This window comes from Canis aureus, chromosome 9 (genome assembly GCF_053574225.1).
Source record: "Canis aureus isolate CA01 chromosome 9, VMU_Caureus_v.1.0, whole genome shotgun sequence".
Classification (NCBI taxonomy): Eukaryota; Metazoa; Chordata; class Mammalia; order Carnivora; family Canidae; genus Canis; species Canis aureus.
Window position 1 is genome coordinate 74,883,812 of NC_135619.1, and position 24,354 is coordinate 74,908,165.

At 39.3% G+C, this 24,354-nt stretch overlaps 1 protein-coding gene across 5 annotated transcripts in view; it reads right to left on the reverse strand.

Annotated features, from left to right (window-relative positions):
• PPP1R13B (protein phosphatase 1 regulatory subunit 13B) overlaps window positions 1-24,354 on the reverse strand; it is a 90,119-nt gene that overhangs the window by 42,966 nt on the left and 22,799 nt on the right. For 2 of the 5 annotated variants that reach the window (XM_077910734.1, XM_077910733.1), the window contains exons 1-3: window positions 11,526-11,654; window positions 9,221-9,368; window positions 1,141-1,260 (exon numbers count right to left, since the gene is read on the reverse strand). In XM_077910734.1, the coding sequence (XP_077766860.1) occupies window positions 1,141-1,260; window positions 9,221-9,368; window positions 11,526-11,639 (382 nt within the window). In that variant the 5' untranslated portion in view covers window positions 11,640-11,654. Of the gene's footprint in view, window positions 1-1,140; window positions 1,261-9,220; window positions 9,369-11,525; window positions 11,655-12,775; window positions 12,798-24,354 lie in introns of those variants that run through there. The other 3 variants (XM_077910737.1, XM_077910735.1, XM_077910736.1) reach the window with 2 other exon arrangements.

Sequence of the window (24,354 nt, forward strand, 5' to 3'; positions counted from 1 at the left end):
CAATGTGCATATGGTTTTGCACTCTATTTACTTACCTGTTCAGGAGATGGGGGGTGGGGGTCAGGGCTCAGAGCTTCTTCCTATTTCTGACTAGAGCAGCCCATGGTATGGATGTACCGTCGTTTCTTTGACCCGATGCTCACAGCAGGCATTTAGGCTCTCCTACGAGCAATGCCCCAGGAGCTATGTTACGTCTACGTTATTTTGTGTGTGTGTAGGCACAGCTTTAGGATAAATTCTCAGAAGTGAGACTGTGCTTCTGTAAGTTTAATAGATATTGCTAAACTGCCCTCTGCAGAAGCTGCCTACTGGCACTCCCTTGGCAGCATGGAAGAGTGCCTGTTTCTCAACCTCCTTGCCAACACGGTCAGTAAGCGTTCTAGTCTTCACCAGTTTAACAGGAGAAATTAACTCACTGCTTCCCCTGAATTTCTTTTCTCAGGAGTAACACTTTTCACATAACCTAGGGTCAAGTAAATTTGTTTTTCTGTAACCATGTGTGTTTACATTTTGTCTTTAAAAAAAACAAACTGATTTTCCTTTTCAATTTTTTAGAAACTCATATATAAAGGTACTTGGCCCTTTGCAATATGAGCTATCAATGCTGTTTCCCAGTTTATAATTTGTCTTTTGACTTTGCTTAGGGTGGTTATTGCCACGCAGTTTTAGGGGTTCTCTTTTTTCTTTTTTTTTTTTTTGGGTTCTCTTTTTTCAATAATTTGCTTTACCAGTCTTTTATGGCTTAGTGTTATACTCAGAAAGGTCTTTTTCACTCTAAAATTTTTTTAAAGAAACACTTCTCAGAATTTTTCTCAACCTTTCAAGGTTTTATTTATTCTTAAAATCTTGATATTTGACCCATCCAATATTATCAAAAACAATGTCTTTAAGCAACAGGACTCCTGACATGTTTGAGTCTGTATCACCTGCATGGCCTGGGGTTCGGGGAATGAAGCAAGGCCTACACCATGTGGAGGAGCTGTGGACTGCTAATAGAAGTCACAGAAATGGCAGACACCAACTCTATCTTTCACCACTTGTGAGTGAAGGGAAAAAAAGATGTAAGTTATTTTAACTTTTATTCCTATTTTACTTAACTTTTATGGCAGGAATTAACAAATGAGGAAAGCATTTATCTACCTTGCTCACTACTCTCCGTTGGGGAATCCTCATGTCGAAGGAAAAATTTCACTTCTTCCCTGCGTGGCCCCCACTTCTGAAGATGTTCATACATCATGTGATCAAAAGGTATAGGACGCTCTAGAAAAAAAAACCACATCTTATTTATTTCAGAAACAAAATGACTCCAACCAAAAGTAAAAAATAAAAATAGATTTAAATAAGTGTACACACAACACATATATATTAGAATTCAAGGATATTATAAGCATTAAATTTTAACTTGAATGAAGTAAAAGTAAGAATCTAAGTTCCCAGGAAATAATCTAGATAGCACATAAACACAAGAAGTATATGTAAAGTCAATTCTACAATATGAAATTGGGAACACTGAAAAATGCCCTCTAGAATATTTATCAGGATACAGTGTGACTCCTACTCTTCAAAGAAACACATTAACACACTGGTCTAGCCTCATCACCAGTTAAGATGTTGTGTGTGGCAATCAGATACACGCAGGATGGGACAGGGTACCTCCTTACAACTCAGGTACCAGTGATGTGAATGTTGGCAAGCACCACACTTCAAATGTTAAAAAAAAAAAGCACCCCCCCCCCCACTTAGAGTATTGGCATAAGTGCTCTTGAGAAGAGCACTAACATAACTTAAAATTACAAGGTACCATTTCATAGGTTTCTTGCTAGTTTGCTTAGAACCACACTACATGTACAAATAGAAATCAAAACAAACCAAAAAGCTGGGCTGTGTGCCTTTTTCTTATTAGGTATATGAAGAACTATTTATACTTTGGATACTAACCCTGGGTTGGTTGGTTACATATATTGAAAATAGGCTTGTCCTTTTTCTTTTTTTAAAGATTTTATTTATTCATGAGAGACACACAGAGAGAGGGAGAGACACAGGCAGAAGGAGAAGCAGGCTCCTCACAGAGAGCCAGATGCGGGACTCGATCAGGGGACCCTGGGATCACTCCCTGAGCCCAAGACAGACACTCACAACTGAGCCACCCAGGCATCCCCCAAAATAGGCTTGTCTTTTAATTTTTTGTTGGTGCCTTTCATTATACAGAAGTTTAAAAATTTTAAATATAAGCAGTTATCAATCTTTCTGAGTTTTTTGTACAACAAATCCTCTCTACTCCAAGGTCAAAAGAATATTCTATAGTTTTTTCCTACAAATGATAAAGTACTGCTTTTCATTGGTTTTATGGAACATTGTTTTCCCTACTTGAATCATCAATCGTCCCAGCATCATTTACATACTCCTGTCTCCTTCCTCTGGAGACTTGTGATTGCCACCTCTGACCTGGCCCAGGCCTTGGATAGCCCTGGGCTCTTTTAGTCTGTGGGCTGCCACCTACCTCGTGGTGATGCTAGTCTTCACTGCTACCCCACTATCACTATTGTCTGCTAGGTTACGTCCCCTCACTTGGTTTATCTTTAAAACTGTCTTGGCACTGCTTGGCCCTTTGCTCTTATATATTTTAAACGAGCTGCTTGTCAAGTTCTTTTTTAAAATGCAGGCTTTTGACTACAATCATATTTATAAAAAAATTGGGGAAGATCCAAAATCTTTGTAAATTGAGTCTTCTAGTCCATGAATGTGGTTCTGTCTCTCCATTTTTTTCAGGCACCTTGTGTTCTTCTATGATTTTTAACATCACCACAGAGGTCTTGTAAATCTTAATTCTATTCTTTGTACCTTACAGATTTTGTTTACCTAATATATAAAAGTAACTTTCATTTTTGAATGCTAGCAGACCTCTAGAATAGTAGCCAAGACAGTAAAGAGTTTACTCAGTTTCCCCTAATGTTAACATCTTAATTATTGTATCTTTGTCAAAACTAAGAAACTGACGCTGGTGCATTACTGTTAATTAAATTCCAGGCTTTATCTGCATTCCACCAGTTTTTCCCCTAATGTTCTCTTTCTGTTCCGGGAACTAAACCAGAAAACAACATTGCATTTAGTTGTCTAAACCCTGGGTCTCTGCTGGTCTATAACAGTTCAGTCCTTTCCTCATGTTTTTGTTTTTTTAATGACCTTGAGAGTTTTAGGAGTTCTGATCAAGTATTTTACAGAATGTCCCTAACTTTGACTTGTCTAGTGTTATTCCCATGGTTAGACTGAGATGGTGGGCTTTGGGGAGAACTCCACAGTGGTTGAGTGCCTTCTCATCCCATCCCACCACCCAAAAGGTCCTATACCTTTTGACCATGGTGCCATCACCATGACAGATCACTGTGATGCTGGCCTTGGCTGCTTAGCTGAGGTGGTGTCGCCAGGTTGCCCCCCACCCCAACTACTACCTGATTCTCAAACAGGCAGTTGGCAAATGGAGGGGAGGACCATAGGCTGACGACATTAGCCTTTTTCTCGAGAAACATATCCCCCCCAACACTTCCTCACATACCAAAGACTGATTCATAGGACCTATCATAACCTCTAGCTCTGTAATAGGAAACTGGAGAGAAGTTCTCATTCTAAAGAGATTTATGCTTTGGGAGCTCTCCCCCCACCCCCACTCTTTGCTGTTACCAACACTGACAACTGTGGTTTGTGTAGGTAAAAAGTGAATTGTGGAATTTTCATATTTTGGGGGTAAGTTCTTGCTTAATTATGCCTTTTGGTTTTACATCTTATTAGTGTTTGTGTTTTACAAACATTCCTAGAAGCCCAAAGTGGAAATTTTTGAAGACAAGGTATGAGATAAGAGAAACTCTAAACCTAGGCCTACATTCAAGAGAAGTGAAAACATATGTCCACACAAGCACTTGCACGTGAATGTTCGCAGCAGCATTGTCACAACCAAAAAATGGAAACGACCCAAACGCCCATCACCTGTTGAATGGATAAATAAAACATGGTCTCTGGTCTCTCATACAATGGATATTATTAAAACAAAAAAGGCACTAAGTATTGAGACATGCTACAACATGGATGAACCTTGTAAATATTTGGTCTGGTTAAGTGAAGGAGCCCGACCAAAAAAGCCACATATTCTATGATTCCATTTATATGGGTACCTAGATACTCAAATACACAGGGCCAGATAGTCATGCAGTGGCTGCCAGTGGCTGGCGGAGGAAGGAATGGAGGGAACACAGATTGGTAACGGCTACACAACACCGTGAATGTCCTAGATATCACTGAATTGTACACTTTCACATAGTGATTTTTATGATATGTAGATTTTATATCAAGTTAAAGGGAAAAAAGGAAATATTGAAATGTTCCCACTCCTGCTTGTGCTTGGAAATGAGGAAAGCTCACAGGCAGTGACTTGAGAGTGGCAGGACGACACAGCAGCACCGTCACCTTCCACATGAGCATATGGCTAGGTGAGAGACCGTACTCTACGTCTATCCTGAGAAGTGCGCTTTCTCTAAATCTGCCTAGAGAAGTAGATTCCAAGACAAAGAAAGAACTTTACAGGCTGCAGTCTAATCGTACATTCAGTGTGATAAATTGCTCTGCCTCAGATAAGTTCTAGATTTCTATAAAGAAAAGAGTCCCGCCTTTCACAGCAAGGTAACACACACTTTGCTGCTAACACTGCACCTTCCTGACATGCGTGCAAGCTCGGTCTTGTTTATTAAACGTCAGAGTAAGGACAGAAATGGTCTCAGTTGAAAATTGAAATCTGTGTTTGCTTAGCTCAAGTTCAGCACACAACTGAGTATCTGCACAAAATATCCAAGCACAAAGTGAACTTTAAAGAAGTAAATATCATTCTACAGTTTTAGTTTTGAAAATAACACTTTTTATGTATACAGGCCAATAAAAAAGGTTTAAGATTTTATAATTTGAGACAGAGCATGCACACATAAGCTCAGAGAGGGGAGCAGAGGGAGAGAGAATTTCTAGCAGACTTTGTGCTGAGCACAGAGCCTGATGCAGGGTTTGATCTCAGGACCCTGAGGATCATGACCAAAGCCAAAACCAAGAGTCCAACACTTAGACCGATTGAGTCACCCAGGAACTCCTGAGCATAACTTTATAATCATTAAATCTGATTTTATACTAAGTCAGTTATTTAACAAATTTATTGCTTCCCTTTATGAATTAAATATTTCAAAGAAAAAATCCATTTTAAGAAAAGTAGGCTGGGCGCCTAAGTGGCTCAGCAGTTGAGTGTATGCCTTTGGCTCAGGGCATGATCCTGGAGTTCTGGGATCAAGTCCCACGTCAGGCTCCCTGCAGGGATCCTGTTTATCCCTCTGCCTGTGTCTCTGCCTCTCTGTGTCTCTCATGAATAAGTAAATAAATCTTAAAAAAAAAAAAAAGAAAAAGAAAAAGAAAAGAAAAGAAAAGTAAGCTAAGTTTCACTGCCTTACACCTGTGAAAGATACTGTGCCTCACTAGCATCTCCTATCATGGGAATGTAAGGTATAACTTTCAGGTGTTCTTGGATAAGGCAAAAATAAAATCAAGTAGGAAACTTAAAAAGGAAAAGCTGAAGGTTCTACCTCCACCTCCTAGTTTGCAATAGAGCTGGCCCTGTGTGGGGAGGGAAGCACAACTTTATTTTTTAATTTTTATTTATTTATTTATGAGAGATACAGAGAGAGGCAGAGACACAGGCAGAGGGAGAAGCAGGCTCCATGCAGGGAGCCCGATGTGGGACTTGAACCCAGGAATCTGTGATCACGCCCTGAGCCAAAGGCAGGGGCTCAACTGTTGAGCCACTCAGGCGTCCCTGGAAGCACAATTATAGCAGGCTAATATGATACACTGGCCAAACTGACAGACTGTGACAGGCTGAGCTGTGTCCCCCCCACTATTTCATAGTTTGAACTCCTAACCCCCAGAACCTCAGAATGCAACTCTTTGGAGACTGGATTTCTAAGGAGGTACTAAGTAAAAGTAAGGTCACTGGGGTGGACCTAAATCCAATTTTTCCTCATACAATGAAGAGACTAGAAAAGATTAGGACATAGACATGCATAGAAGAAAGACACAGAGAGAAGGTGGCATCTATAAGCCAAGGAGAGAGGCCTCAGGAAAAACTAAGCCTGTCAACACCTTGATCTCACATCTCTAACCTCCAGAATTGGGAGAGAATGAATGTCTGGTGTTAAGCCTTGTAGGCTGTAGTACTGTGTTATGACAGGGCTAGCAAACTAATATACAGATCCACAGAGAAGCAGTCTCTTCTCAAAAGCATTGACAATTACACTGGAATATTATATTTATGACATACTGATCATACTAATATGAGTTGTAGGTACAATAATTCTTACTCAAGGATTCTCTGAAACCTGAAAATTACTGTAAGGGTTTCTCAAGGGTAGAAAGACTGAAAATGGCTGTTCTAAGTGCTTTCCCATTTCTCTGAATCTTACCCACTAGAAAATAACTTTTCGGGGATCCCTGGGTGGCGCAGCGGTTTGGCGCCTGCCTTTGGCCCAGGGCGCGATCCTGGAGACCCAGGATCGAATCCCACGTCGGGCTCCCGGTGCATGGAGCCTGTTTCTCCCTCTGCCTGTGTCTCTGCCTCTCTCTCTCTGTGACTATCATAAATAAATAAAAATTAAAAAAAAAAAAGAAAATAACTTTTCAAGACCCAGCTTTGCTGTTTTACTCAACGATTTAAGTTTTTACTGAGGGGATATGATGGTGAACAGACAAGCTGCTGCCTTCAGGAATTGTAATCCAATGAGAGATGTGAACATGACTGCATTATGTTCTGATAAATACAACAACAGCATTGCAGCACAGAGGAGCGACACTTAACACTGACATTCAAGGAAGGGCTGAGAGGCAAAGAGTGAACAGAAGTTAGTCAAGCAAAGATGGGGTGGGTGCTAAGGATTGTTCTAGACAATAAGAACGGCATATACAAAAGCCATGGCAAATGTAGTATGCTATGACTCTCTGCTGTGAGGCATTAGTCCTCATTCCTGGTGAGGTAAAACAACAGGTTAGGATTTCAGGTGGGCCTGGAGATAAGGAGAGCACCACTGAGAGACTCCTGTAAGGGAGATGAACATTCTCCATGACCAGGGACCAACTGGGGCAATGATACTTAGAGAAAAAGTTTATTCCTTCCCGGAAAAGTAAAAGGAGGGAGAAGGAGGTAAGGACTTAGTAGTGATAACAAGTAACAAAGAACAAGATGCTAAGTGATTGGGGAAGAAGGAACAATAAAAATGATCAGGGTCAAAAAAAAAAAAAAAAAAAGAATGATCAGGCTCTACTGCCAGTCCCCCAACACACTGTCATTATGTAACTGTCCCACTGCTTCCTGTCACTGTTATCAGACAACTGAGGACCTACCCTCTTACCTCTGGTTTAGTGATAGTCCCAACACTTACCAAAGTCAAACGCCTCTCAATGTGCCCTGAAATGTTTGTTCGGAATGCTAAGGAGAACATTAAAAGCACAAGACTTTGGAAGAAAATATTTAAAAATCATATACCCAATGAGGGACTTTTGTCTAGAATATATAAAGAACTCTTACTGGGGATGTAACGTACAGCAGGGTGACTTTAGTTAATAATACTGTATTGCATATTTGAAAACTTTTCAAGATCTCAAAGAGTAGATCTTGAAAGTTCTTGTCACAAGAAAAAAAATTTTTTTAACTGTATGCTGACGGATGTTAACTAGACTTAACTAAAGTGATCATTTCACAATATATACAAATATGAAATCATTAGGTATACATAAAACTAGTACATTTTATGTCAGTTATACTCCAAAACCAAAGAACTCTTATAACTCAATAATAAAAAACAACTCAATTAAAAAAATGGACAAAAGATTTAAATAGGCATTTCTCAGCCAGCCTGGCTGGCTCAGTGGTTTAGTACCGCCTTCAGCCCAGGGCGTGATCCTGGAGACCTGGGATCGAGTCCCAAGTCGGGCTCCCTGCATGGAGCCTGCTTCTCACTCTGCCTGTGTCTCTGCCTCTCTCTCTACCTGTGTCTTTCATGAATTAATAAATAAAATATTTTAAAAATAAATAAATAAATAGGCATTTCTCTAAAGATATGCAAATTGCCAATGAGTACATGAAGAGATACTCAACATGATTAGTCACTAGGGAAATGCAAATCAAAACCACAATTAGATACCACTCACACCCACTAGGTTGGCTAGAATCATATACATAATACCAAGTGTTGGCAAGAATGTGGAGAAACTGGAACCCTCATTTACTGCTGCTGAGAATGTAAAATGGTTGCTTTGGAAAAGAGGCTGGCAATTCCTCAAGTTAAACAACTGCCTTACCACCCAGCAATCCTACTCCTAAGTATACGCCTAAGAGAAGGGAAAACATGTTTTTTTTGTTTGTTTGTTTGTTTGTTTTGTATTTCTAGGCTATGTGGTTCATCTGCCAGTTTTTTCAAATTGTTGCAAATCTCCAAAAATTTTCCACTATATTTACTGAAAAAAATCCACACACAAGTGGGCCTGAGCAGTTCAAATCCATGTTATTCAAGGGTCAACTGCATTTGCTCTTCACAACTTAATATTTTTCAAGGGCCTACTGTTTAACAGGTGTTGTACATAGGGAAAAATAATATAAGTGTTTCTGCCTTGAAGTTTCAGAGGTGAAATGAAAAGTAGATGAACAACTCAACACATATCAAACAAAACACTGTAAAGCCTCAGAGGACAAAGAACTCTCATATGGTTCACAGTGAGATCAAAAAAGATTTCACAGGGACGCCTAGGTGGCTCAGCGGTTTGGCGCCTGCCTTTGGCCTAGGGCATGATCCTGGAGTGCCAGGATCGAGGCCCACATCGGGCTCCTTGCAGTGAGCCTGCTTCTCCTCCCTGCGTCTCTACCTCTCTCTCTCTCTCTCTCTGTGTCTCTCATGAATAAATAAATAAAATCTTAAAAAAAAAAAAAAGATCTCACAGAAGAGCTGCATCCATTTTCCAAGCTTATCTCAGATGGCACTAGTAAGGAACAGATCACGTATCTTTTACAAAAGGCATCTGTAAACTCTTACCCCACGTAATGTGGTTTTAATTACTCAGTTCATTACTACAGATAACTAAGAACTAGAAGCAATACCTTGCATTCTATAAATATTATGCACTTATATCTGCAGTGTCTAACACGTACCATTTCCCCTCCACACCTCAGCTAAGTGACAACTGCCTTCTCCAGGTTCTTTGCAAAATTCCACAACATCCCGACACGTTGTTTCTGGTGTTATAGGAACTTCTGTTAGAATCTGTTCATTGTTGCTCAAGAACACGGTTAATATCATCTGTAAGAGAAAAGATTAAAGTTACAACATAAAGTTACTATCATAAGGAGATTAACCTGTAAATTTAAACAATTCCCTCCACCTCCCACTCCTCCCACCCACACCAAAATGCCTGCAGGATTAGTTTTGGGAAACAGATAAGCTAATTCTAAAATTCATGTAGAGGGGAGCCTGACTGGCTTAGTCGGAACAGCATGCAACTCTTGATCTCAGGGTTATGAGTTCAAGTCCCACACTCGGTATGGAGACTACACAAATAATAAAGTTAAAATGAATAAACAAAATTCATGTAGAAAAATTAAAATGAAAAACAAGTCGGGAAAATTCCAAAAGAAGGGAATTAGCATTACCAGATGCTATAAAGCCTCGAAACAATATGGCAGTAGTACATAAATATATCAATGGAACAAATTATGAAGTCCAGAAACAGAAAATGGTAAATGATGGAGATATCTCAAAACTGAGGAGAGCAAAAGGCTATGCAATGACTGATGTTTGAACAATTAAAATTCCCATCTGGGGAAAAAAAATGGATTCGTATCACACATCCTTTACCAGCATAACCTCCTACTAATTCAGATATTTAAATATAAATCATAAATTTATAAAAGTTCTAGAATAAAACCAAGTAAATTCATTTTTATAACCTTGGCGTACAGAAGCTCATTCTGGCTTTAGTTAAAAAACCAGACACTATAAAAAAAGATTGATATATTCAAGCAAAAAAGACGAACTGAGGGGAAAATTTTTGCAATGCAAATTACGAATAAAAGGCTAATCTCCTTAACATATAAAAAAGCTCCTAAAAAGTGATAATAAAAAGACCAAATATCCCATTTATTTCAAAAACTGGCTGAGGAAGGGGCGCCTGGCTGGCTCAGTCCATGGAGTGTCTAACTCTTGATCTCGGGGTCATGAGTTTGAGATCCACGTTGGGTTTAGAGCCTAGTTTTTAAAAAAGTTTTAAAAAGTTGGCTGAGCAAATACAACAATGTATCATAATAAAATGCAAGTGGCCCTTAAACATGAAAATACATTATCATGTGTTAAAAAAAATTGTCCAGTATTTTTCTTAATCTTTAAAATAAACCTACCATTTTGATCTAAGATCTAAAGTGATCAAAATGGAAGGGATTTCTTTTTTATTTTATTTTTTTAAGTAGGCTCCACATCCAGCATGGAGCCCAACATGGAGCTTGAACTCACAACCCTGAAATCAAGACCTGAGCTAAATTCAAGGGTCAGATTTAACCAACTGAGCCACCCAGGTGCCCCTAGAAGGGATTTTTTAAAAAATATTACTCCTGGGGTGGCTGGGTGGCTCAGTCAGTTAAGTGTCTTCCTTTGGCTCAGATCATGATCTTGAGGTCCTGGGATTGAGCCCCATGTCAGGGTCAGCAGGAAACCTGCTTCTCCCCTCCCCCTCTGTCACTACCCCCTGACCCTCTACCAAATAAATAAAATCTTAAAAAAGAATTACTCCTGTGCAGCCCCAGTGGTTCAGTAGGGCAGCCCCGGTGGCTCAGCAGTTTAGTGCTGCCTTCAGCCCAGGGTGGGATCAAGTCCCACAACAGGCTCCCTGCATGGAGCCTGCTTCTCCCTCTGCCTATGTCTCTGCCCACCCTTCTCTCTCTCTGTTATTTACTTATTTATTTATTTATTTATTTAAAAAAAAAATTACTCCTGAAGTACAATTCAAACCAAAGATTTCCTTTAATCAGTATTATGAAATATTTCAGTTTATTCTTTGATCAAAGTCAGAAACAAAACTTGCATGTCCCAAAATCCTCCTCTCACTTAAAATCTCAGCTGTCAATTAAGTATTTTAGTTCACTGTTAAAATAGTTTCCTTGAAAGTGCCCTAAATTCCTAAATTTTGAGATTAAACATCTTTATATTGATGATCAGATATTATGTACCCAAAATTGGTAACAGTTTTCAACTGGTTTCCTTGCCACCAACCTCTCCTCACTCCAACCTCACCTCTGGCGTTGCCAGTTCACTTTCCAAATGAAGTCATTCCTTTACTTAAAACACTCAGGAGTTCCACACTGCTGAACAGCAGCCCTTCCCAAATGATTTTTTTTCTAGTACATAAACAGGAAACAGGTTTCTCTACTGAGCACTTAAGAGTCAAATGTTCGTGTGAACCTCTACCTTCTTCCCCAGAGAAGCTTTTGAGGCTTGGATTTCCCGAGAATATCCTCTGACAAAGCCTATAGCCTCCACGGTGAGCTCCCAGCTCCCAGCACAGCAGACACAACGCAGCATAACCTTCTTGGCCTCCCAGTCCCAGGCCCTTCACACACTGAGTCTTGCTCCCTCAACTCCAGTCGAGTTCTCTCAGGCTGCTGTCCCTGAGCACTTCGTCTGCTTGCCTGTAAACTTCAATTCACCCTCCAAAATTCAGTTCATATGCTACCACTTTTGCAAAACCTCCCTTTCACCTCCTCCTCTCACCAGGGAGGCTACATGCTCTGTCCTTTGTGATCCAGTTACTCTTCATGCCTATCTTTATTACTTACATCACAGCATTAACATGTCTCTCCCCTGCTCACTAGGCTCTAAGCAATCCCCTTCTGAATCCCACATCTCCCCCTGCCTCGGCAGTATCTGAGGCATGGTAGGCACACCAACATCTGGTTGACTCCATGAATGATATGCAGGATAGAAAGCCTCCACCATACCATACCACAGAGGAAATACTGAACATAATCTAAGATACATCAGTCTGTTCAATGAAAAAGCATTTTTTGTCTGTTCTTCTTATATATTATAAATACATTTCAATTTTACAGGAAGTTCAGCAGTTATTTCTGTCCACTAATGCATAAGAGAAAATTATAAAATTGGGGGCTTTTGAATATGGAAATAAATGGCCTGGAATCTATAGAATTTGGGAAAAAAATAGTAATTCTTGCATCTGGTGCAAACATGTCCAGAACTAAAGGGACAGTTTAATGCTTTCCCAGTTTCAACAGAGCCAGAATGTATTTTTATTCTTGTTTACACACATTTTATACTTCTAATGATACATTTTGTAATTTCACAGACAATGCTTTTCAGGATTTAAGAATATATTTTCCTAAATCATGCATTGTAAATCAAAATTTCAAACTAGTTAAAATATTTTTTTTTAACCACCTTCCCTTTACGTGCTAATACTATAGTTCACTAACAAGTAGTAGAGTGCTCTGCTTCCCGCAGTTCCTCAGAGTATTTTTATTCCTCTGCCTGCTGCAGCAGCCCGCAGTATGTTCTCAACACCACGAGGCAGTGAGTGTTTACATCATTGGCTTCTGGATGCCAGAACTCTAGCCAGAACTGGTATCGGCATGCTCACCTCCCACCATGGGCCCCAAGCAGCCCTGTTAGCATGTACTCATAAAAACACGGCTTGTGCTCACTTGCTCTCAAGAGCAGTCCTTGATGAACATGCTGTCAGAATGAATGATGGAATGACACTATTTTGGGGCACTTTTAAATTACCCAGACTTTTCAGCTCACAAGTAAGATCAGCGCGCTAGGGTGGGGGAGGAGAGAGAGGCAAGAATGGCACAGTTAGGAGTCTGGACATGTAATTGTAAAAGCTAAGACCACCCAGATAACTCATCCAAAAGTCACTAAACATTACTTCAGTTTTTAAGCTCTGTATTATAGTCTAGTAAACCTTATCTTTTCTAATCTTAGCAAAATTCATTTGTTGTAATCTCCAATATTTCAATCAAAGCTAATTTCATTATAATCATGGCAGATTTAAAGCTTTCAAGATAAACGAAGCTGGTATTGATCTGGATGGTAGACTTTTTAAGGCATCACCTAAAATTAAAGCTGAAAAGGCATGTGACTGCCGTTCTAGCAAGATTTCCTTCACTTAAAAAAAAAAACTAAACATATCTAACACAAGTATTATATTGTATGGATCCTAGAAGCACTTTTTGTTTTGTTTACAATTTAGTATCTCTAAAATCATAGTATATCTTAGAACTGATAGCATGTCACAATCTGACAGGTAGTGTTATTTCTTCTTTTAATACAAAGTATAAGATAGATGAAATTCAATAGGAACTAAAGAAAACAAGTACAGAGAAAAAGCAGTTAATGTTTATCCTTCCTAAAAATGAGTATGCTGGAGAAGAGATCTGGTTAATCACAGTTAGAAAAACCTGCCAAGGTGTGTACTGTGCGCTGTAACACACACAGCACGTGAGGACAGGATGCCAGCCTCCAACCGCCCCCCTGCCCAGACAAGCCACTCCCACAGACTGCACACCCAGCTCCTCCTCCTCAATCATCTACACTCATTGCCTCCTCTTGGAAGTTTTCCAGACACCAATGTTTGTCCTTCCTGACCCAACCTGAGACAGAGCCTCCTATTCTGCTCTGACAGACTGTGGCTATTTCTAGTGCCACATTCTTACACTAAATAATGGGTGTTTTCTTGATTACATCCTCTACTGGAACAGTGTTTGTGATTCACAGGAGAGAGGTGTAACCCATTACCAGGCTTTGAAATCATCTAAGTGTGTCTCAAGCTGTATTTATACTTATTATTATTTGTTTAACCTAAAAACCCCAGAACTACCATAAGGCCAGTGAGGGCAGGACTAGCGTGCTTGAACTCAGAGCCTGAGTGCAATGCTGGACTCCTAAATGGTGCTCAGTGAATGAAGACAGGTCAGCAGGCAGGTAACTATATAACCATACGGAGTAATCTGAGAGTTCACTTTACCCTTACTTTCAAGGACACTGGAGCTACATAAAGTCAACTAATCAGTAATAATCACAAATTCATATATCTACAAACATCTATATATATATACTTTAACATTTTTACAAACTTGGCATTTAAAGGATGTTCCTGTCAGTCCAAAGAAACCAAACAAAGCACAAATTAGGGACGTATAAGACATAAAATAGGAACTAACTGCAATATACATATGTATTGAATCATCACTCTGTATATAATGTTATACAATGTTATATATCAATTATACAATGATACAACATTCTACACCTCAACCATATCTCAGTAAAGCTGGTGGAACAATGATGCATAACAACAACAAAAAAGGAGCTATCCTATAATCAAAAAGTCAGATAATAACCAAGTGTTGATGAGGATGTGGAGAAACTAGAACTCTCATGCACTGGTATGAGAATATAAACTGGTATAGCCATTTTGAGAAACCATTCAGCAGTTTAAATCGTTAAACACAGATTTATTACCATCTGATCCAGCAATTCCTCTCCTAGTTACCTATCCAAGTGAATAAAAATATATGTCCATACAAAGTCTGGTATGCAAATATTCATAAGCAGCATTATTCATAATAGCCAAAAAGAGGAAACAATCCAAACGTCTACTAACCAATAAACGGATGAGGTATATCATACAATAGAATATTATTCAGCCATAAAAAGAAGCAAAGTACTGACACATCCAGGCTGCAACAAGGATGGACCTTGAAAATATTATGCTACGTGAAAAAATTATGCTTACACAAACAATCACATATTATATAATTCCATTTATGTGAAGTGTCCATAACAAGTAAACCCAGAGAGATAGAAACTAGGGGAAATAGACTGTAAAGAGGCACAATATTTCTCTTTAGGGTGAAATAAAAGTTCTAAAATTAGACTGCACTGATGGTTGTACAACTCTGCAAATTTACTATAGATCACTTAATTGTTTACTTGAAATTGAGTGCTATGGTATATAAATTATACCACAGTAAAGGTAAATGTAGGACTACACACTTCCAGAAAAGGAAATAAGGAATTCTGCTTATGCAATACAAAGAAGCTTGAAATAAGTCAAATTTTATCATTGGCTCTATCACTGATTTTGCTGTGCACCCCCTCCTGCCTCCCTGGGTCACAGCTTCTCCTCAGTAGTTCAGGAGACAATGTGGATAGGATATACCAGTTAGGACAACGTTTATCAGACTTTGCTGGCCCTCAGCCATTCAAATAAAACATTAGATGCCTTGGCCCACCAACCCCACCTATTTCCATATCTAGTGGAAAAGGAACACAGGGACAACAAAGATAACTGAGGAGAAATAAAATGATAAAAGCTATACCATACTGCAGTTACTGCAGGTAATAAATAACTCACCTGGTAGCTTATAAGTAAGCAGTTCATAAAAGCCATAGAAAGCACCACCTGGAGTCAGAAAACCCTTTCAAGTTTCCTAACAGGCTGTGTGCCCCAATATGAGAATCAGCCTCAGCTCCCTTCCGACCTAACATATTGTAACACTGTTCACCGATTCACCAATTTAGAAACTCAGAAATGTTAGTGCTGTAAGGAAAACTAAGTCTAAGATCTCCCCTTGAATGCCTCATGCCACTTCCCTAAATTAGCCTCTCAAAGACAGAAAAACAAATGCCAGGGAGCCCTTCTCTCCTCCCCCCTTACCCTCCCCACCCAGAGCAAGGAACACAAAATCAGACAGACCTGGGAGGTACTCTTGACTCCCTTCTCTCTCATCCTCCACAAAGAACACATTAGTAATACTATGGATCCTAATTTCAAAGTATACCCAGAATCTGATTGCTCTTTTCCATTGCTACTACCCTGGCCCAACCCACCACTACCATTCAGCTGGACCTCTGCAAGAGCACCCTAATTGGTCCATATTTCTACTTCTGCCATTCATTCAGTTATATCACTTCACCTAATACCCCCAAGTGGTTTTCTACCTCTCTCAGAATAAATTCCAAAGTCCCAAGTCCTGTCTACAAGGTCCTACATGATCTGTATCACACAGAACACCACTTTGATCTTACCCCTTACCGTACCTCCCTTCATTTTCCTGCTCTAGCCACAGTGAAAGAACATGTTTTCACTGTTCTTCCAACAGAGCAAGCCAATTCCTGCCTCAGGGCCTTTGCACTTATTCTTTACCTAGACCATGCTTCCCTCAGCTATTAGCATGGCTGTATTATTCTCTTCTTTCAGGCCTCTGCTCCAATGTCACCTTATGAGAGGAGCTTTCCCTAATCAATGTATCTAACATAACACTAGTCTATCACTCAATCTTTTTACTGTCCCGCTTTTTCTTTTCTTCTTAGCACTCACCACCAATCTATATTTATGTTTATCCCCTGTCTATTCCTCACTGCTCCCTAAGAACAAAAAATTTACTTAATTCACTGCTGTATCACTACTGCCTGCAGTTGTGCCCAGAATATAGTAGGCACTCAATAAACTTCTCCAGCCATATATATTTTTTTTCAAAAAAAAAAAAATAAAAATAAAATTTCTTTTTTCAATAGGTTGGGTTATGAAGGACTCCTGCCTTATCATCAAGGTCTCTATAAAAAAGACTGCCAGTATCATACCCCTCTAATCAGTGAGTTGATCCACATCAGAGAGAAGGGAAAAACTTTTTGAAAAACGTTAGCATGAAAGTCAGGAGTCTGTACACATGTGACACTTGGCAGATTTCACTCAAACCTAGAGATGCATGGACGTCCCTTGCTAAAGCCTTCCCTCTTTCCACAAGGTGGCACTGCAGGGTATCAGGGAGTGAGTTTTCCCTGCCCCTCCAAAATTTGGGAGGAATAAGATTAACTCCATAGAAAACAGAATAGTTTAGTAAAATCATGTTAAGTTCAATTTCCAAAACTGGGGTTTGCATTATTCTAGGAAAAAAACAAAACAGAATTGCCCTGTGGAGAGCAATGAAAAAATTTTCTAATCAATGAGAAGTATAAAACTGCAAGAATACATGTTAACCCTTTTGAGAGGGCAAATACATGTAAATATTTGAGTAGCATCTATTCAAAGTTAAATATCCAGGGATGCCTGTGTGGCTCAGTTGTTTAAGTGGTTAAGTGTCCGACTCTTGATCCCAGTTCAGGTCTTGATCTCAGGGTTGTGAGTTCAAGCGTCACATTGGACCCTACCCTGGGTGGGGAGTCTACTTTAAAAAAAAAAGTTAAACAACCATTATAAATTAGATCCTCAGTAACCATATCAATTCTGTTTAGCTCAAATTACTGTTTTTGTTTGGCTTTAATGATTTAACATTTAGGGCACCTGGGTGGCTCAGTGGTTAAGTATCTGCCTTTGGCTCAGGGCATGATCCCAGGGTCCTGGGATCGAGTCCCACATTGGGGTCCTTGCAGGGAGCCTGCTTCTCCCTGTTTATGTCTCTGTATCTCTCTCTGTGTCTCTCATGAATAAATACAAATTTTAAAAAATGATTTAACATTTAAAAAGCATATATTCCATTATACAAAAATTCCATCTCACCAATTTGAACAGGTGAAATCTAAGTCATACGTTATTCCTGGAAATACAAAGTACACACCTTAGCTTCCCTTAACTGAATCTCTTCAGTATTTAAAAGCATATGCATTTAAAAAATACATAAATGCATATGCATTTTAAGGAAATCTGTCTAAAACCATGTAGAAATACAAAATTTCATGGAGCTTAACCATTACACTTAGATATGTCATTACTATCAGATGAAGAGGTGATGCAGCTGACCAAATTTAGTCTATTCACTAAAATTTAAAGAATCCTCTACAATAGAAAAAGGGCAGTATCAACTCTGAACTCCTGTTGATCAATGTTGGGAATCACTGCCCAGAACAGTTGCTTTACTGACATTGTCCATGTGAACGTTAGGGAAGCAGAGCAAACACAGATTTTCAAACCACAGGCTATGACCTACTAGTGGGCTGTAAAATCAATTAGTGCCTCAAGGGCCAGTTTTGGTTTCTAATGGAGTAGAACAGAGCAATATAAAACAGTGTTAAGAGAACAAAATGACAAACCACAGACTAGGAGACATTATTTACAAAATACGTATCTGATAATGGACTTATATCCTAAATATACAAAAAACTCTTAAAACTTGGTAATAAGAAAACAAACCAATCAAAATATGAACCAAAGGTCCTAAAAGATCAAATAAGACATACAGATGGCAAATAAGCAGAAAAGATGCTCAACATCACAGGCCACTAGGGAAGTGCAAATTAAAACAATACTGACAGGCAGCTCTGGTGGCTCAGTGGTTTGGCGCCGCTTTCAGCCCAGGGCATGATCCTGGAGACCCGGGATCAAGTCCCACATCAGGCTCCCTGCATGGAGCCTGCTTCTTCCTCTGCCTCTCTGTGTCTCTCATGAATAAATATTAAAAAATAATAATAAAATAAAATATAAAATAAAATAAAACAATACTGACACCACACACCTATTAGAATGGCCAAACCCCAGAACGCTGACAACACTAAATGCTGGTAAGGAGGCAGAACAAGAGCTTGGTGATGGGAATGTAAATGGTGCAGCCACTCTGGAAGGCAGCCTGGCACTTTCTTACAAAACTAAACATACCCTTACCATATGATTCAGCAACTGAGCTCCTTGATATTTACTCAAATGAATCCGACACTTACATACAAAAACCTACACAGCAATGTTTATAGCAGCTCCATTCATAACAGCCCAACTTGGAAGCCACCAAGATGTCCTTCAGCAGGTGAATGGGTAAACAACAGTGGTCCATCCAGACGGCGGAATATTATTCAGTAATAAAAAAAGAAATGAGCTATCAAGTCACAAAAAGAAGAATTTTTTTTTTTTTAAGATTTTAGACCTAGAGGAATCTTAAATGCATATTGCTAAATGAAAGAGACCAGTATGAAAAGGCTACACACACAAGATATATTTCAACTATATGATAGCTCTGGAAAAGTGAAACCTATGGAGACAATAAAAAGATTAGTGGTTGCCAGAGGTTTTGGGGACAGGAAAGGATGAAAAAGCAGAGCACAAAGGACTTTCAAAGCAGTGAAAATACTCTGTATGATAGTGTAGAGTGGATAAACATTGCACATTTGTCAAAATCCACAGAACTGTACATTATAATGACTGAACCCATGTAAACTATGGCCTTTAGTTAATAATTTATCAACATTAGTTTGTCAATTACAACAAATGTAATACATCAATACAAGATGTTGATAATAGGAGAATCCTGGGGGCACCTGGGTGGCTCAGGTGGTGAAGCGTCTGCCTTGGGCTCAGGTCATGACCTCAGGGTCCTGGGATCCCTGAGCCTCCCTGCTCAATGGGCAGGCTGTGTCTCCCCTCTTCCTCTCCCTCTCCGCCAGGCTTGTGTGCGCTCTTACTCAAATAAATAAAACTTTAAAAAAAATAATAGGGGAAACTAAGGGGACTCAATTTTTCTGTAAACCTAAAATTTATCTAAAAAAAAGCTAGGGGGAAAAAAAAAGCTAGGGGATCCCTGGGTGGCTCAGTTTAGTGCCTGCCTTCGGCCCAGGGCCCGATCCTGGAGTCCCAGAATCAAGTCCCGCATTGGGCTCCCGGAGTGGAGCCTGCTTCTCCCTCCTCCTGTGTCTCTGCCTCTATGTCTATCATAAATAAATAAACAAACAAACAAATCTTTTAAAAAGTAAATTAAAAAAAATAAATTAAAAAAAGCCTATTTGGTAGCCTGGGTGGGTCAGCGGTTTAGTGTCGCCTTCAGCTCAGGTCATGATCCTGGAGTCTCGGGATCGAGTCCCGTGTCGGGCTCCCTGCATGAAGCCCGCTTCTCCCTCTGCCTGTGTCTCTGCCTCGCCCTCTCTCTCTCTCTCTCTCTGTGTGTGTGTCTCTCATGAATAAATAAATAAAATAAAATCTTTAAAAAAATAAAGAAAGCCTATTAAAGTAAAAAATGAAGTAGTACATGATTACACATGGTAAGTGTTAGCCCCTGAAATTCCAACTACATACATTTACCAGATGCATATGTGTGTGTGTGTCTCTAAGACTGAATCATCCTGTAACAGGTACTTAGTGTGGGTCATGGTCCAAGAAGTTTATAAATGAAATACTGCTCTCACGGCCTGATGACACCAAGCTACATGAAAAATCACTGCATTGCCATCACTATTTCTCGGTGCTTATTATTAGGCACGATATGCACCTCACACATTCTCAATTCTCACATCAACTCTGTAAGACAGATACTACTCTTCATTTTACAGAGTAGGGAAAGGAGGTGTGCAGAGGTTAAATAACTTGTCCAAGGTCACTGAGCTAATTAATACCAGAGTGGGAGGTGACCCTGGTCTGACTCCCAGGCTCTGCTCTGAACCACTACTCTAAACTGCTTAGGACAAAATACAAAGGGAAAGAGCAAACATTTTAATAAATACCTTCCTACTTATACTTCCCATTATTTAACAATTACCATTTCTCAATTAACTAAGTTTTATCTGTTTATGTCTGAACATATCTGAAATGCAAAATTAATCATTATATAAGAAAGTCAGAACAAAGAATCATGCATTTTTTTCTAATTAATCAACTAACTGTAAAAGTATGTGGCTAAAACCATATAAATGTTCTAATTATATTTTCTTAAACTTTCAAAAATTTACATTAAGTATACCCCAAATTTTCAGAATAAGATTTCTGTCGATAAATTTCTTTGTAAAATTCAAGAAAATATATTCCTGTATGTATTTCTTAAAACATATCTACCTACTCCTAGGTACATATCCAACAGAATTAAAAATCTGTCTTACACAAAAACTTGAACAGAAATGTCTACAGCAGCATGATTCATAATAGCCACAACATGTAAATAGCCCAAACTGATGAATGAATAAATCAATGTGGTGTAGTTATAGAATGGAAAACTACTCGGGCAAAGAGAGGTGTAAACTGAGTGATACAACATAGATGAACTTCAGAGACAGGATGCCAAGTGGAAACAGCCAGATACAAAAGTCACGTATTATATGATTCCATTTACATGAGGCATCCAGACCACACAAATCTATAGAGATAGAAAGTAGAACAGTTTGGTTGCCCGAGGATGGGGGTGGGGGAAAAAATGGGAAGTGACTGTAAGGGGTACAGCATTTCTTTCTGGGATGATGAAAATGTGGTCAAATTAGACATGGTGATGGCAACCCAGTTCTGTAAATATATAAAAACCACTGAACTGTACACTTTAAAAGGGTGAATTTTGGGGCTCCTGGGTGGCTCAGTCAGTTAAGTGTTTGCCTTCAGCTCAGGTCATGATCTCAGGGTCCTGGGATCAAGCCCCACATGGGGCTCTCTGCTCAGTGGGCAGCCTGTTTCTCTCTTACCCTCTGCCCCTCCTACTGCTTGTGCTCTCTCTCAAATAAATAAAATCTTTAAAAAGGGGGGATGATTCTTATGGTATGTGAATTATGTATCAGTATAGTTATGTAAGGGAAAAACAACACATCTAGCTATGCCAATTATCCAACCTATAAAACCTATACAATCAGTAAAATATTTTTATCAATGGAAATAACTTTAAATGAATACACTATCTCCTTGTGTATTTTTTTCTCGAGTAATAAACATTTATAGTTGTATAAAGTTTTTGTGTCTGTTAATATTAAAAGTACTAATTCTTTTGTCAGTAGGAAAAAGAACTTAAAATAACAAAGATATTTACCAAAATACGGTTTCTGAAGAACACTTTTTTTTAAAGCTTTTGTTTATTTATCCATGAGACACACATGAGACACACAGAAGGAGAGAGGCAGAGACTTAGGCAGAGGGAGAAGCAGGCTCCATGAAGGGACTTGATTCTGAAACTCGAGGATCACACTCTGAGCTGAAGGCAGTTGCTCAACTGCTGAGCCACCAGGTGTCCCTGAAGAACACTTTAATATAATCATGTGTATAGATACACCATAGTCAATTCTATTCATCTCATGATACAAAATCACAATACAGTTTGCAAAGGAAATGCAAGTCCAATAATAATTCTTTTTACAAATGACTATCCATTTTCTCTTTCAGATTTGAGCAAGCTCTTGAATACCATGATCCTACTTTGAATTTGTTTATAATACTCCAAGTCACCATTCTCAAAATGTTTCTCATCTTTAGAAAACTAAACAAAAGTGAAGTTTGGAAAACAAAAGTCCCACTACCTAGAGATTATCTATGCCATTTACAAAGGGAAAAATACTTAAATAGATGTCCCTTGGGCTTTGTGGAATCTAAATCCAGGCACTAATGACATGAGCCATGATAAGACCTCCTAATGAAATAAGACAGACCACCGTTGTTCCAGCAGAGTGATACAGTAGATAAAGTTTCACCTAATTCAGTAAGTTCCATGGAAGAAAAGTTCAGTGTTAGCATTGTTCAATAACTGTAACCAGGATCTAGAAATCACCATGAAAAGGAAAACTAAACATTTACTAACCTCCATACAAAGCCTCTCATAAAAAAGATTGCCTAAGCTTTGTTAGCAACTTTAAAAACTGAAACCTCAGTATTTTAAGTTTTCACAGTAAATGTCTTGCTCATATTTTATGCTTAGAAAAACTGCTTGTTGGAGGTAGGGTACATACAGTGCTACAAATTTTTTTTTTTTCGAATTCTGCTAGTATTGACTTATTTTATTTATACTTTATTTTTAAGATTTTATTTATTCATGAGAGACAGAGAGAGAGGCAGAGACATAGACAGAGGGAGAAGCAGGCTCCCCTTAGGAACCCAATGCGGGACTCGATCCCTGGATCCGGGATCATGCCCCAAGCCAAAGGCAGATGCTCAACCACTGAGCCACCCAGGGATCCCTATTTTTATTTTTTTAAAGATTTTATTTATTTATTTTTGCAAGAGAGAGAGAAAACAACCACGAGCTGGAGCTGGGGGGTAGAGGGAGAAGCAGACTCCCTGCTGACCAGGGAGCCCTATGCAGGACTCAATTCCAGGACCTTGAGATCACGACCTGAGCCAAAGGCAGATGCTTAACCAACTGAACCACTTAGGTGCCTGACCTATTTTATTTTTAAATTTTGTTTAAAAGATTTATTTTAGAGAGCAAAAGAAAGTGTGCACGCACGGGGCAGAGGGGCAAAGGGAGAGAGAATTTCAAGCAGATTCCCTGCTGAGCATGAAGCTGGACATGTGGCTCAATCTCATTACCCAGAGACCATGACCTGACCTGAAAGCAAGAGTCAGAAGCCTGACTGAGCTACCCAGGTGCCCCAAGTATTGACCTATTTTAAAGTTTATCTATCTAGGGATGCCTGGGTGGCTCAGTGGTTGAGAATCTGCCTTCAGCTCAGGGGCTCAGGGCATGATCCTGAAATCCTGGGATGGAGTCCCACAATGGGTTCCCTGCAGGGAGCCTACTTCTCCTTCTGCCTGTGTCTCTGCCTCTCTCTTTCATAAACAAATAAATAAAGTCTTAAAAATTTTTTTTATCTATCTGCTCTCTATACCCAATATGGGGCTTGAACTCATGGCCTTGAGATCAAGAGTCATGTGCTCTTCTGAGCCAGCCACGTGCCGCTGATATTAATATAGTTTAGATGCTTAAAATAACGCTTATGACAAGATACTTCACATAACAGGACTTCAACATGTTATTGATAAGAATATTATTTCTGCGCTTGCTATGTTCATGGACATCCTCTTTGCTTACCCATATTCTATCATTTGATTCTCCCAACAGGCCTAGGGAGTAAGGCACTAAGATGATCCCGTCACTGCAGACAGACCAAAGGACTGCCCAAGGCCACATGACTAAGAAGTGCCAGAATGTCTGACCCAGGAACATCTGACTCCAAAGTTTAAGTTACTACTCGAATAGTTTAAGAACAAAATAGTACTAAAATTCATAAACACTTAAAACATAGACACACACCACTATTCAAGTTCTTCATCCTGATGAAAGTATAAGAAACAATCTTTATCCAAAAGTTATTAGATGAGGAGATCCCTGAGTGGCTCAGCAGTTTGGCGCCTGCCTTTGGCCCAGGGTGTGGTCCCGGAGTCCCGGGATTGAGTCTCACATCAGGCTCCCTGTCCTCCATGGAGCTTGCTTCTCCCTTTGCCTGTGTCTCTGCCTCTCTTCTCTGTGTCTCTCATGAATAAATAAATAAAATCTTTTTAAAAAGTTATCAGATAAGAACATAAACTCTACTTTTTATGATGGAAGAACTCCCT